The 14,870-nt window shown below is 43.5% G+C and overlaps 1 protein-coding gene across 1 annotated transcript; it reads left to right on the forward strand.

Moving 5' to 3' along the window:
- Positions 1 to 3,159: 3,159 nt before the first annotated feature.
- LOC137412937 (neurofilament medium polypeptide) lies at positions 3,160 to 11,152 on the forward strand. The gene is made up of 3 exons (XM_068098282.2): positions 3,160 to 4,554; positions 8,242 to 8,366; positions 8,651 to 11,152. Exons 1-3 carry the CDS (start codon positions 3,427 to 3,429, stop codon positions 9,825 to 9,827), a joined length of 2,430 nt encoding a protein of 809 aa, XP_067954383.2. The 5' UTR covers positions 3,160 to 3,426; the 3' UTR covers positions 9,828 to 11,152.
- Positions 11,153 to 14,870: the final 3,718 nt, after the last annotated feature.

The raw sequence follows: 14,870 nt of genomic DNA on the forward strand, positions 1-14,870 counted from the left end.
TGATTGGAGTCCACCTGTGGTAAATTCGATTGATTTGACATGTTTGGAAAGGCACACACCTGTCTATATAAGGTCTCACAGCTGACAATGCATATCAGAGCAAAAACCAAGCCATGAGGTCGAAGGAACTGCCTGCAGAGCTCAGAGACAGGATTGTGTCGGGGCACAGATCTGGGGAAGCCTACAAAAAGATTTCTGCTGCATTGAAGGTTCCCAAGAGCACAGTGGCCTCCATAATTCTTAAATGGAAGAAGATTGGAACAACCAGGACTCTTCCTAGAGCTGGCCACCCGGCCAAACTGAGCAATCGGAGGAGAAGGGCATTGGCAAGAGAGGTGACCAAGAACCCGATGGTCACTCTGGCTCAGCTCCAGAGATCCTGTGTGGAGATGGGAGAAACTTCCAGAAGGACAACCATCACTGCAACACTCCACCGATCTGGGCTTTATGGCAAAGTGGCCAGACGGAAGCCTCTCCTCAGTGAAAGACACATGAAAGCCCGCTTGGAGTTTGCAAAAAAGCACCTAAATGACTCTCAGACTGTGAGAAACAAGATTCTGTGGTCTGATGAAACCAAGATTGAGCTGTTTGGCTGTTATGGCGAAAGGACCACTACATAGGTTTCTGCTATTCGGCTTCTTCAGATCTCCACCACCAGACTCATATCGGCTGGAGAAAGTTAACAGCTTTTCTCGTAGCAAATTGCATTGTCGTTAAAGCGCATCTGCCTTGATGATAAATTGAGCAATTCAAGGAACAACGTCGTACAGGTTGGACTTCAAACAATGAAAAAGAAGATGCAGACCGTGCTGGTGGCACACACAAACACACACACACACACGTACGCATGCATGCACACACACACACACACACACACACACACACACACACACACACACACGCACCCACATGCACACACACACACTATGCATCTGGTGGCCTGTGAATTTATATTGTCAATGAAGAATTCATGTGAATGAATTAAATTTATTTAAATTGTCAATCTTTATTTGCAAGTCTCTCCTTGGATTAATTTACACTTATCATCTTATATCTGCGTGCCAAAACGGAACGCATTATTTAGAATCATCATATGCAAGTATGCCCAGAAAAAAGTAATCCATGATGGGTGTTTCACTGCTTTTTAAAAACTAGAGCAATGCTACTGTCGCCAATATGCCTCTGCCTAGTCCCACAACGGATATATGCCCTCGTTCACTGTCATAAATATAAACAAGTTTGATTTAAATCCCTTCAGCTCTTTTAAAGTATTACATTTTCACGAGCCATGACAGGTTTCACATTGATCCGTGAAGTGGTTTCAGAGAAGGGATTTTTTTTTAATATTGGCTTTCGAGCTAATATGGCAGCCATACCACATGACATATGACCTTAAAAAAATGTACACTCTGCATATGTATGGGTAGGCGATCACGTTTGTGAAGTTTCGGGTTGATCGGACAGGGTTAGTTTTTCTTTCCAAGATGGCTGCCAAACCACGTGACCTACTGTATGTCATTTTCAAACTATATGCAACAGTGGTGTTAGATGATATTTGTGAAATTCGCATCGATAGGGTAAGCGGTTTCAGAGATATAATTATTTAATATTTTCCTTCAATCCAATATGGCTGCCACACCATGTGACCAATGATGTTTTTGTGATCATCTTTTAATCGCCATGCCGAGTCAATGACACATAAAGTTTCGAGTCAATCGATTTGGTGGTTTGGGAGAAGATGTTTTTTTAAGGTTTTAGATTAAATATAATATGGCTGCCAAACCATATGACCTATGATGTCATAAAATTAATATTTCAATACAAATGGGTAATGGGTCATGTGAATGTAATTTCATATTTTCAGGATAAGGAATTCGATTAAAACATTTTTGGTTGGTATACCACTTCACCTATGATGTCATCACTATCATGCTATTGTTCCCCATTGGGAGTACTTGACAATGTGGAAAGTTTAAAATTTTTCCATTCAGCGGTTTCCGAGAAATACATTTTTAATTATTTGCGTTTAATCCAATATGGCGGCCACACCACGTGACCTGTGACGTCACAATTATCATAAAAACATTCTGCATGGGTGTCACTCCTACCCTGTAAGTTTGGTCTCAATTGGACATGTGGTTGCTGAGAAAAACGAGGTTTAGCCCGTACGGACAACCTGAAAACGTAATGCATCCGGCCACCTTTGGGGGCAGAGGCATAAAAACCTCAAACAAGGAGAAATAAAGAATATTAAAGATAAATATTATGAAGATGTAAATAAGTTCTTCATATAAAATCAGAGAAACAAGCAACTTATTATACAATGGTAAATATAGCAACTACCAAAGTAACCCTAACCCTAACCCTAACCCTAACCCTAACCCTAACCCTAACCCTAACCCTAACACTAAGCAATAGCTTACTTTTTTTTCTGGGCAGCACCGTATATATAATTTACATATTTTCTCTCCCAACTCATTGTTTCCTTGCGGATAGGTCGATCCGAGATGCAGACGCACGTGTTAATAGTTCACGCCTACGTTAAAAAAACTCATATATTTAAATGAAGCGCCCAAGGTAGATAGACATTGAATAAAGTATATACCCGCCCCCCACTTTACCAACCTCCCAATTCCTCCCCCAACCCCACATTGAATGAAGTAATAAAGGATATAGAAAAACAACAATCCAGCAATCATTGGCAAAACAATGCCAAACAGACTGAATTATATAATTATTGACGTTAAGTGCAGATTGATATTCGCGATTTAATTTAATGCCACAATCAGTACCTTGACCCCAACAGCTCCACCCACCCCAAAAAAATTATATCTTCTTGCTCTTTTCCTCCCCCGACTCGATGAAACGCCATCGATTTGACTTCTCTTTACACTCTACCCGACTCTCACAATTACATAAGCAATTATTGTTTCCCCACTCAACTCCACCGCATTCCCTTTCCACAATGTATTTTATGAGAGAGACTGGCCAAATCCTCTACACCTGCTATTCCACGATGCGTCTCCTCTCTCCTTCACCTTCGATCCCACCATCTCCCTCTTCCCGAGCCCTAACCCCCCTCCTTCCTCACACCCCAACCCTCCTTCTTCATGCCACCCTCCTGTGTCAGCACACTCTGCTCACGTGACCCTGCAGGCGTGCCTCCGCAGCGAATCGTGTTGGCGCGCCGCATCTCGCCTCTCATAAAAATCCGAGCAGTACCGCAGAAAGCGCAGGAGTGAGCCAACTGCTCCTCGACATTATCAGTCCCATCTCCATCTCCCTTTGTCTTAGCTCCTTCCATCTCTTTGTTCGTTTCTATACTGCATTGCCGACGCCGGATTTTTTTCTTCTTCCATTCAGTTCTTTTCTAAACCTCGCTGAAAGAAATTTTCCCAAGCTTTGGTCTTTTCAGCTCCAGGCGCTATGAGTTACAGCCTGGACACCATGACATCCCCGTACGGCCGCAAGAGCTACGGGAGCGACTCACCACTTGCCCGCACCTCGATACGTTCCTCCTACATGGCACTTTCTCCGTCTAGCGGCTTCCGCCCACAGAGTTGGTCTCGAACTGGTAGCTCCTCTGGGTTCTCCAGCGTTTCTTCTTACAAACCACGCAGCGGAAGCTCCATTAGTTCCCGCGCTTTCGCATCCCCGGTTCTCCATGCAGACCATGCAGGAACCCTCCAGCTTTCTGGTGCACTGGAGTACGGCAATGGCTTCTCATCGGCACCACGAATGACCGATAGAGAAAAGAAGGAGAACGAGAAAGAGCAGCTACAGGGCCTGAATGAGCGCTTTGCAGGTTACATCGACAGAGTACGTCATCTCGAGGAGCAGAACAAGGAGCTTGAGTCAGAGATCGCCACACTGCGGGAGAAGCGCGCAGCCGCCTCTGGGGGTAGCTCCTTCGGAGGATTGCTCGAGAATGAGGTTAACGAGGCGCGTGCACTCTTGGAGTCCGTGGCTAGCGAGAAAGCGGGAGTGTTGAGCGAACGCGATCGGGCAGAGGAGCAGACGCAAGGTACGAAGGAAAAGTTGGACGAGGAGACGAGGATCCGAGAGGAAATGGAGGCACTGATTCGCACCCTTAAGAAGGATGCGGACGACTCCGGCATGCTGCGCATGGAGCTGGAGACTAAAGTGGAAGGATTACTAGAAGAACTCGCTCTTTTGCGTGGGGGTCACGAAGAGGAGGTGAACGACCTTCTTGAGCAGGTCCGCTCTTCACGTGTGAATGTGGAGGCCCGTGAGATTGGGAGGCCTGAGGTGAGCGTGGCCCTCCGTGAAATGCGCGCTCAGCTCGAAGGACATTCGGAAAGAAACAGCCGCAATACCGAAGAGTGGTTCCGCGTCAAGGTGGCCAAGATGACCAGTGCGGTCGTGAAGAATGACGAAGCCCTCCGCGGTGCCCGCCATGACCTTAGCATGTCTCGCCGTGAACTGCAGACCAAGAGCATCGAGGTGGAATCTTTGCGTGGGACCAAGGAGTCATTGGAGCGACAGCTCGGTGAACTGGACGAAAATAACGTGGCGGAGATTGCAGCTCTGCAGGTAGTTTTGTGTCTCCCTCCCCTCCTTTACCGTAATGTAATAGTAATGTCATACTTTCTCTGGATGATGTAAGGCACATTGTCTTTAGCATTGTCTCTTCGAGGGTCTATAGCTCAATAACGGCACAGTACAGTAGACCCAGCTGATGGCCCTGCAGTCTGTTTTGCTTTTCCCTTTTTCTCTCTTACATGTTATTGCGTGACCATTCTGGTGATTCTACATATTTCTTTTTTATCATCTCTGGATTAATGGGTCAATCATTTTCATTGAGCTTTTCTTTCATCTGAATTCGTCCTTCCTTGTGATTGATCAGTCCACTAATGAATGATCCATAAATGATGAATGAATGAATGTCCACTAATAATGAAGGAATGATAAATACATTATGCTAATGTGATTCATCAATGTGTGTGCTGTCTCCCGGATCGGCATTAAACGGGCATCCCATCTGCCAAAGTTTGGTAGGAGACATTTCAGAGATCCCACGGTGTGTGAAGACTTGCCGAGCTATCGCTGGCACACTGAAGAATTTATAAAATTCCTGCTCTATCCTGCAGGGGCACTGCATCAGCGGCACAACTGCGCCCCCGGCAAATGATGCTACTCACAGCCATGTGCTGCAATATGAAAAAAGAAGAAGTGCTGTCTCAGACTGTTGTCAATGTGAATTTGTTAAAATCCATGTGTCCACTTCATACTCCTACTTATGTATGGGTGGTGTTCCATGATTGTATATTGGGGAGATCTATCCCTTTCTAGTCTTTTCCATTTATAAACACTCAGACTTTGACTTAATTAAGCAGAGTCAATGTTGCTGTGGTTAGCGTATATGCTCTGAGTTTGGGAGAGCTGCTGTCCAATTCCAACACTGGCCGAGTCATACCAGACACTGTAAAAATGGTACATTCTACTTCCTCGCTTAATGCTCAGCATTAAGAGGATAGAGCATGGATAAACCCCGTGTGTTTGAGCATGGATAAACCTTTGTCGACATGTGTGTATGATTTGTGTTCTGTCCTTGAGCCTTAAAAACCGTAGAAAAACATCTCAAACTGGAACAACACATGGAAGAGCGCATGCCTCCGCCAGCCTGAGCAGTTTACGTTTTGATTCCCAATGATAGGCCAGATCTAGATTCGGACTTGAACCAAAATCTTATCGGCTTGTTCTTGTCACCTAACCAACTCACTTGTCTACCTAGTTTTGTCATAACTTGTCCACAACTTTTTGAGATATCGTACTCTATATCATTTTTGGCCCCAACTCTCAATGGTGAAAAATCACTTGAGAAATTCTCGAATCCGTATTCAAATCTTCACCAAAATCCAATCGTTCTTTGTCACACACCCAAGCTTTCCACCAAATTTCGTCTGAATCTGTCCACAACATTTTGAGACACAACATTGTCTGCATTGAGACACAACATTGTCCACATTTTGAGACACGACATTGTCTGCTCACAGACAAACAAACTGACAAACAGACAGACAAACAAACAGCCAAATAGACAGACAAACAGACGAATGAAAAATCGATCAGAGACCGAGGACTTGCCGGAATGTACTTTTTCATTGGACATTTTGGACAAATATGGCGGCCGAACCACGTGACCGATGACGTCATCATTATTTGTTTTCTAAACTAATTTATTCCTTGATAATGCTCAAGAAATTTCATCTTGATCGGATGAAGTTTTGTACTTGTCGAATTAGGACGTCATAATGGAGGCACCTATGACATCATCATTAACATATTTTATTCCTCATGGAGAGTTCTTTACAATGAGCCATGTCGAAATTTTTTATATTCAGCACTTTTGGAGATAGAGAGGTGCAAAGTTTTTCCGTTTTTTCAAGATGGCGGCCGAACCACGTGACCGATGACGTCATCATTGTTTTTTTTCTCCACCAGTTTATGCTGACATGGCGCTCAAGAAATTGCATCTTGATCGGATGAAGTTTTGTACTTGTCGAATTATGATGTCATAATGGAGGCACCAATGACATCATCATTAACATATATTATTCCCCATGGAGAGTTCTTTACAATGAGCCATGTCTCAATTTTTTCTATTCAGCACTTTCGGAGATATAGAGGTGCAAAGTTTTTCGGTTTTCCCAAGATGACGGCCGAACCACGTGACCGATGACGTCATCTTTTTTTTTTTTTTTCTCCACCAGTTTATGCCATCATGTCGCTCAAGAAATTGCATCTTGATCGGATGAAGTTTTGTACTTGTCAAAATATCAAATTATGACCTCATAATGGAGGCCTTGGGCCGAGAGAGTTAAAAATTGGGCACAGTCTATTCCGGGGCAAGACAAATATGTGTGTAAAGTTTGGCGATTCTACGTGCAACCGTGTAGACGTAGTGCTGCGCACAGACAAAGAGACAGACAGACAGACAGACAAACCAACCGATCAACATACTTGCCGTAATCTTTTCCGGCAAGTAACAAACTGACAAACAGAGAGACAAACAAACTGAAAAACAGACAAACCAACAGACAAACAAACAGACAAACGAATTGACAAACAAACAGACAAACAAACCTAATCAACTCACTTGTCTACCTAGTTTTGTCATAGCTCGTCCACAACTTTTTGAGATATCATTGTATATATCATTTTTGGCCCCAACTCTCAATGGTGAAGAATCACTTGAGAAATTCTCGAATCCGTATCCAAATCTTCACCAAAATCTAATCGTTTCGTCTTTGTCACAAACCCAACCTCTCCACAAAATTTTGTCTGAATCTGTCCACAACCTTTTGAGATATCCTACTCACAGACAAACAAACAGACAAACAAACTGACAAACAGACAGACAAACAAACAGCCAAATAGACAAAAACAGACAAACAAACTGATAAACAGACAGACAAACAGATAAACAAACTGACAAACAGAGAGACAAACAAACTGACAAACAGATTGACAAACAAACAGACAAACAGATAAACAAACTGACAAACAGATAAACAAACAGACAAACAGATAAACAAACTGACAAACAGATAAACAAACTGACAAACAGATAAACAAACAGATAAACAAACTGACAAACAGACAGACAAACAAACTGAAAAACAGACAAACCAACAGACAAACAACTGACAAACAAACAAACTGATAAACAGACAGACAAACAAACAGATGAACAAACTGACAAGCAGACAGACAAACAAACTGATAAACAGACAGACAAACAAACAGACAAAGAGACAGACATACAGACAAACAAACTGACAAACAAACTGACAAACAGATAGGCAAACAGACAAACAGACAAACAAACATACAGACAAACACACAGGCAAACAGACAGACAAACACACAGGCAAAGAGACAGACAGACAAACAGACAAACAGGGGTGAAAACATAACTTCCGTCCACCCTCGGTCAATGGCAAGGGAAAAAGAAAATTAATTCTATATCTTAAGACAAAATAAATCACCATATCTGTTTGGTCCATCCATAAATAATATTGTGTCACTTGTCTATGCACATGTTGATATTTATCTATAGAACATGAAGGTGTAAGCATGGGTGTCGTTGTATATTTGAAACAATTGTATTCCGTACAGTGGAGGTTGAAAAAAATTATCCAGGTCGATTGTCTTTACCTTTAATAATCCACATTTCTCACACGTTCCTTAACCTGCATAAACGTTCTTCACTTCCAGGATGCCATTGTGCAACTGCAGGAAGAGCTCCGCAGTACCAAATGGGAAATGGCAAGACACCTTCGCGAATACCAGGATCTTCTTAATGCCAAGATGGCACTCGATATCGAGATTTCTGCCTACAGGTTTGCCCTTCATTTGTCCAAAGCTTCTCCGAATTGTCTTCAATAAAAATGCTTTTTTTTTTTTCAATTACAGTTCATAAAAAGCACTTTTGTATCGCTTGGACATCAATCGACCAAAGAGCACTAGATGAACAACTTTAACTTCCAATTTTCTTCAATTTGAGATGAAAATGGTATCCACATTTGAAGTCGTTGTCACATTTTAATGGCATGGGAAATCCATTTGTATATAGATCACCGCTATAATATTAACTGCAAGTCTGACGTCACATTTCAATCCGCAGGAAATTACTGGATGCTGAGGAGACTCGTCACCCAATGCTCCCGCACTCACCGGCAACTCCTCCGGCCTACAAGACCAGATCCACAGGTGACAGGGCCTCACCAGTGTTGTTACCGACATCTGCTCCTGCACCATCTAAACGTGCACCACAGATCAAAGTGGTCGAAGAGACGGTGGTCACCCAATCAGAGCCGAAATCCCCATCTCCCCCACCCGAGTATTCAGCTCTTGAGGAGAAGCTTGAGCATGCAGCTGATGAGATATGCAAAACCACTGTGAAGAAAGTTAGGACAACTGTTTCTGTAATCGCTGATAAAGAAGCTGAGGAGGAAGTTCAGGTGGAGGAGGTGGCTCACGTAGAAGCGGAACCTGATGCAGAAGAGGCTGAAGAGGGAGAAGAAGCAGAGTCTGATGAGGAAAAAGATACAGAGGAAGAAGTAGAATCGAAGGCTGGAGAAGAAGGAGGAGAAGAAGAAGAAGGTTCAGGAGAGGAAGAAACATCAGAGATTGAAGAGGAGGAAATTGTTGAAGAACAGGTTGAAAAAGAAAAGGTGGAAAGTGTAGAAAAGGAGCCAGGAAAAAAGGATGATGAAAAAGAAAGTGAAGAAGAAGGTGACGAAAATGGTGAACAAGAAGAAGAAGAAGAAGAAGAGGAAGAAGGAGGAGAAAATGGAGAAGTAAAAGAGACAGAGGTTGATGAAAAAGCAGTAGAGGGGTCAGATATTGAGGAGAAAATTGTCGAGGAGAGGGTAAAGTCAGTAAAAGCAGAAGTAAGGGCTGACGATGAAGATGAAGAAGATGACAAAGGAGAAGAGGAATTAGAGGAAGAGGAAGTAAAAGCCATGTCTATGGAAGCCATGCAAGGCTCACCTATTGAAGAGAAAGCAGCCGAAGTTGAAGAGGAAGAAGAATCTGGATCCGAGGAGCCCGAAAGAGAGGAGAGAGACAGAGCGTTAGAAAATGGTGCGAAAACGGAAGATTTCGAGAAGATCCTTAAAACCATTGTAGCAAAGGTTGAGAGGCCTATTGTGGAAGCAATCTCTGAAACTGCTTCCACGGTGGCACAAGAAGCTCAGCAGATTGCAGAAAGTGTTGAAAAAGTTGTGATCTCTTCAACCAAAAAAATATTCAGTTCCCAGGAGTTGGATGGAGAAAATGGCAGTAAGACATCCAAGTGATCGATGTGCAATTTAAACTATTGCAAAACCCAAACTGAGACAGGAATTATGGGGGGAAAAAATTCTTACAGCAACTGCCAGATATATTGATGAGCCAAGAAATTAAGTTTATGAAACAGAGAAATGCACAGAATCATATAATCACACGTTTGCATGCTTAGTGGAGGCATATTTGCTCTCGGTGTAACGAAGACGAAGATGACGATGATGATAATGATACATTGAAACTTGAATTGATGTTAGACATGCTGCATCTGACTTTCCTTCTCTTTCTCTTTCTCTTTCTCTTGCTCTTTCTCTTTCTCTTTCTCTCTCCCCCTCCACTTTCCTGTACCTCCAAAGAATTTAGATCGGAAACTTAGAATGACGTCCGAGGAACGGTTGCTGCTTTAGTGATTACGATGCATGTTCGAAATACTGATGTTGACTTAACTTTGAGGTTCAAAGCCGAGTTGCAGTTTCACTTCTGGAAGGAGTCAGGAATGGCGACCGCGGCAGGATTGGTGAGCCCGGCAATGTGTTTTGTGTGTGCATTTTGCTTCAGAGGGAGAATGGGAGACAAAGAGAGAGTGTGTGCTTTCGGCGGCGGGTCACACGCACAACGGCTATGGCTGCGTGCGTTGTGCGTGACATCAAAGTTGCTACGGGGTCGTTCTTTTGATGTTGTATGATCGATTCACCCAAAAGCTGGAGGCTGAGTGACCTGCCCGGCTAACCGCCTTAATCCCCAAGCGTTTACAAAGCAGAAATTCAGGTCAAAAGCACTTTACCGAAAGCAGAGTGAAATCGAGTGAAAAGGATATCTGTTTGTTAAATAAATGTGTTCGTGGATGAGGTGGTGGATTATAAAACCCTCTGACTTCAGGGATGCTAAATCCGTGGCACGCAATTGGCGATGAAGCTGTTCCAAATCGATTTCAAAAATGCTTCCCCACTGTCCCCTCCAACCTGACATTTTTCAGGTGAAAGGACAACGATGGGCGTCCCGATGTCGTTTTAAAATCCACCTCTTCATGCGAATCCTTGTGACGAGGACGCAGTACCTTGCAGTCGTTGTTATGGTCACAATTCACTCCCTCGCTCCATGGTGACCTCCAGCTGGCTTTTATGAATCTGCTGCTCCCTCTATAACGCTATTATTCTCACTCTAGTGTCTATATCTACGTCATTCTACAATTCGTTCCAGCACCATACAGCTTGCTCCAGCAGACTTCCGTTCACTGCAGCGCTCTGGAGTCCACACAACGCACTTTGCCAACGATCTGAAGCGTCCCATTATGTCCAGCGCGTCGCCTGGCACAGTTACATCAATAAATCAATGAGAAAAGGCTTTTTTTTGCATTTGTCTGTTTTTCTTCGATGCACCGGACAAAGTATTGACTGCTTCTCATCTTTTCCTGGAGCTAAGCCGCAGCAACGCATTCATTATTTAGAGAGATCCGGTCGAACAATGCGCCGTTCGCTGCTTTTAGATATAACAGACGCGGAGCAGAGTGTGACATGCATTTTGATGTCAAGATCGAGAGGAATCCTTAAACTTGTACAGTTATGTGATCCAAAATACGGTACCAATTATTTCAGACACAAATTAATTTTCATTTGATTGGTTTGATTTCTGATTCATTTTTAAGTGATTCTGATTTCATTTCCAAACGCTCTATATACCGTATCTAAGCCATTGTAGCTATATACAACAACAACAACAACAACAACAACAACAACAGGCATTTCAAGGCCATTTCCCCTGCTAGAGCGGGCCCCATGAAAATCTTCTCCATTTTGCCCTATTTTTTGCATCTCTCCTTGTTAACCCCTTGCCCGCATTTCTTCTTCGACCATCTTTAGCCAAGTCTTTATCGGTCTTCCCCGTCCTCTACCTCCTTCTACATTCATTTCCATCACTCTTCTCAACCAGTCACTTACATCCTTCCTCAACACATGACCAAACCATCTCAACCTGTTGCTCTTCACAGCATCAATCACAGGCTCTATTCCCCCATTGTAGCTATGTGAAAGGTAATATTAAATGATCCCCGACCCCATTCCTTAATAGCTTTCGGGAAATGTTTTAGGCCCCAACAAGAAATAGAAAAACAAGGTCGACAGTCTGACAATTACGTAGCCGGGCCTGTTTGATACTTTAGCATGACCTCGGTGGGGATACCTTTAGCAAATAATGTAAGTATTAAATAATTTTCAATAAATTCCACATTCCTGTGCCACCTTCAGTCGAACGTCAGACATTGACAGCAGGTTCGTGAATGACTTGGACAAAAAACGTACCCAGTCTGAATGTTGCTATATCCAGTCTATGGCGAAACTGCAAATGGGGAATCTGCGAATGTCACGGATGGGAACCCTTACGTCATTTCCTCATTCTGCTTGAAACTCGATATCTCTATATTTTCATTCCTAATAGCATCATTCATCACTCCAATCACAAATTAATACTATAGTAGTAATATATCAAAATATGATGTGAAATTACGATTATATTGAGATATTATCAAACCAGCGAACCATCGCCATCTGTTCACTTCCGGATTCGGGAGCAAGGTCCGTGTCGATCACATTTCAAAATCGTAATGGTATTGAGGAATTTCTGAAACCTCCAACTTATCTTACGACACCCACTGGGACCCCAAAACGTTCCATGGAAAGTTATTATATTTCCTTTTAGTAAAATATTCAACTGTAATGGTTACTAAGCATGTCCCCCTGTCATGTGACCAGATCCTCATCCCTGATTGGTGGACATTTGTGGGGGCATACATACATACATATATACACCAGATGGACAGACAAAGGCTGTTCCAGACGGCATTGCCCTACGAGCTTTGCTAGTATGCATATAAAGTACCTAGAACGACACTCGGTCGAGCGCATACCTCCGCCAGGCTGGATAGTTTACGTTTTGTTTCCACTGATAGGCCAGATCTGGATTCGAACCTGAAACAAAACCGAATCAATTCGTCCTTGTCAAACACCCAACCTGTCCACCCAAGTTTAATCCGAATCCGTCCAGAACTTTTGGAGATATCCTGCTCACAGACAGACGGGTGAAAACGTACGGTAACCTCAAACCTGATCCGTCCGCCTACGTATGGTGGCGAAGGTATCGATAACCAAGCATAGGGGAATAGTTGGCATAGCAATTCAATAATATATTTGATAAAACAAAATTCGATGAATAATCACATGAACAGCACATTTTACCACATTACGTATGCCGATGGTGTAGCTATGCGTCACAAAAGAACATCACGCCGAGCGGTGTGTGCTCAGAGACGGTGCTTGAATTACCGCCATCGGCATTGCCTCGCAAGCCAAGGGCAAGTCAAAGCGGAAAAGGTTGAAGCATTGAGATGACCTTCAATAAAGCTTCTCGAGTCCCAGAAAGCACAGAGTGGTCACTATAAGGTTTAAGTGGCTAAAGGTGACTTGCTTGAGATATCGGGGTCTTTGGGGTTCAAGCCCCTGTTGTACCCTTGAATTAACGCCTGGTAGGTTGACTCAGCCTGGCATCTTTCCGAGGTCAGCAAAATGAGTGCCAGCTCACTGCTAACAGGGGACGCTGCATCAGCGGCACAGCCACACCCGCAGAAAATGATGCAACAAGCAGTGATGCATGGGCTGCACACGAACCACCACCATAATAGTTAGGCAGTTAAGAGGAAGCATCGTTCATTTTTTCAGGAAAGCACCAAATTTGGCACAGATGTAGTATGGACCTATACAATTGTTTTCCTGAGGGGCGCCCAAAAATTCAGAAAATTCAAAAAATCCAAGAAAATGTCCTGGATGCCATGAAAAAGGGGAGAAAACGGGTATTGATTCGAACTGTAGATTCTGATATTGTGGTCTTGGCAATAGCACACTACTTTACCTACCAGTCACACGGTGTGGAGGAACTCTGGATTGCCATTGGCACTGGTAAAAGCTACCGCTACCTTGCCATCCATAAAATTGCCACCGGCCTTGGCCGCAGGAAGTCCGAGTCTTTGCCATTATTTCATGCCTTCACTGGCTGCGACACAGTCATTTTTTGCCCAAATTGGGAAAAAGACAGCCTGGAAGGCTTGGGAGGCATACCCCAGCATCACGCAGACCTTTCATGCTCTCGCTTATCGTCCATCTGTGGACGCTATTACTATGGAACTACAGAGCATAGAAAGATATGTTGCCATCCTCTATGACCGGACTACCGAGATAAAGACAGTGAATGACATGCGCCGACACTTGTTCACGAAGAAGGCAAGAACAATTGATCACATTCCCTCAACAGCAGACGCCTTCGAGCAACACCTAAAACGTGCATGTTTTCAGGCTGGACACGTATGGAGTCAGGCACTTGTGCCCTGCCCAGAACTTCCATCACCAGCTGATTGGGGCTGGATGAAAACAGGGACTTCTTTGACACCAATTTGGACCACAATACCACTGATACAGGAGGCATGTTCAGAGCGTACAAGCTGCCATTGTAAGTCGGCCTGTAAAGGCAACTGTAAATGCTCCAGGTCAAATCAGCCCTGCACATCACTGTGTGACTGCGATGGACAGTGCTTGAAGTACTACGCGTCTGTGCGAGAGCCTCCACCTTTCAAGTGCCCACAATATTTTAAGTTAAAACTGCAACTGTGTGTAACTTTGATTAATTAATACCATTCCATTGTTATCAGAGACCAATAAAACAATGTGTATCACTTGGAATTGAAATTTTACCTGAAATACTATGAGAGATTCAAGGAAAATGGAAACACCATGGCGGCCATCTTGAAATTAAAGATGATGGATGCCAATCTTTATGCAATTGATCCCATTGGATTCAGAGACCATGAAAACATGGGGTTAGACACTGGAACTGTGGTGTTATCACTCATAGTATATAAGTTATTGAGGGAAATAGGTCACAGAGCTGTTCAGGCTGGAGTTCCCCAAGGCAGTGTTCTGGGCCCCGTGCTTTTTCTGGTCTTCATCAATGATCTCTCTGACTCTCTCGAAAATCCTCTCTATCTCTTTGCTGATGACTCCACTCTCTGCCGC

The sequence above is a fragment of the Myxine glutinosa genome, chromosome 1, assembly GCF_964187855.1.
Source record: "Myxine glutinosa chromosome 1, kmMyxGlut1.1, whole genome shotgun sequence".
Taxonomy (NCBI): domain Eukaryota; kingdom Metazoa; phylum Chordata; class Myxini; order Myxiniformes; family Myxinidae; genus Myxine; species Myxine glutinosa.

What these genes read in the sequence shown, in the direction of transcription:
- LOC137412937 (XM_068098282.2), top strand. Translation starts at nt 3,427, where the DNA reads ATGAGTTACAGCCTGGACACCATGACATCCCCGTACGGCCGCAAGAGC. An exon ending in CGGAGATTGCAGCTCTGCAG is followed by an intron (nt 4,555 to 8,241) that starts GTAGTTTTGTGT and finishes CTTCACTTCCAG; the next exon opens with GATGCCATTGTGCAACTGCA. An exon ending in ATCGAGATTTCTGCCTACAG is followed by an intron (nt 8,367 to 8,650) that starts GTTTGCCCTTCA and finishes TTCAATCCGCAG; the next exon opens with GAAATTACTGGATGCTGAGG.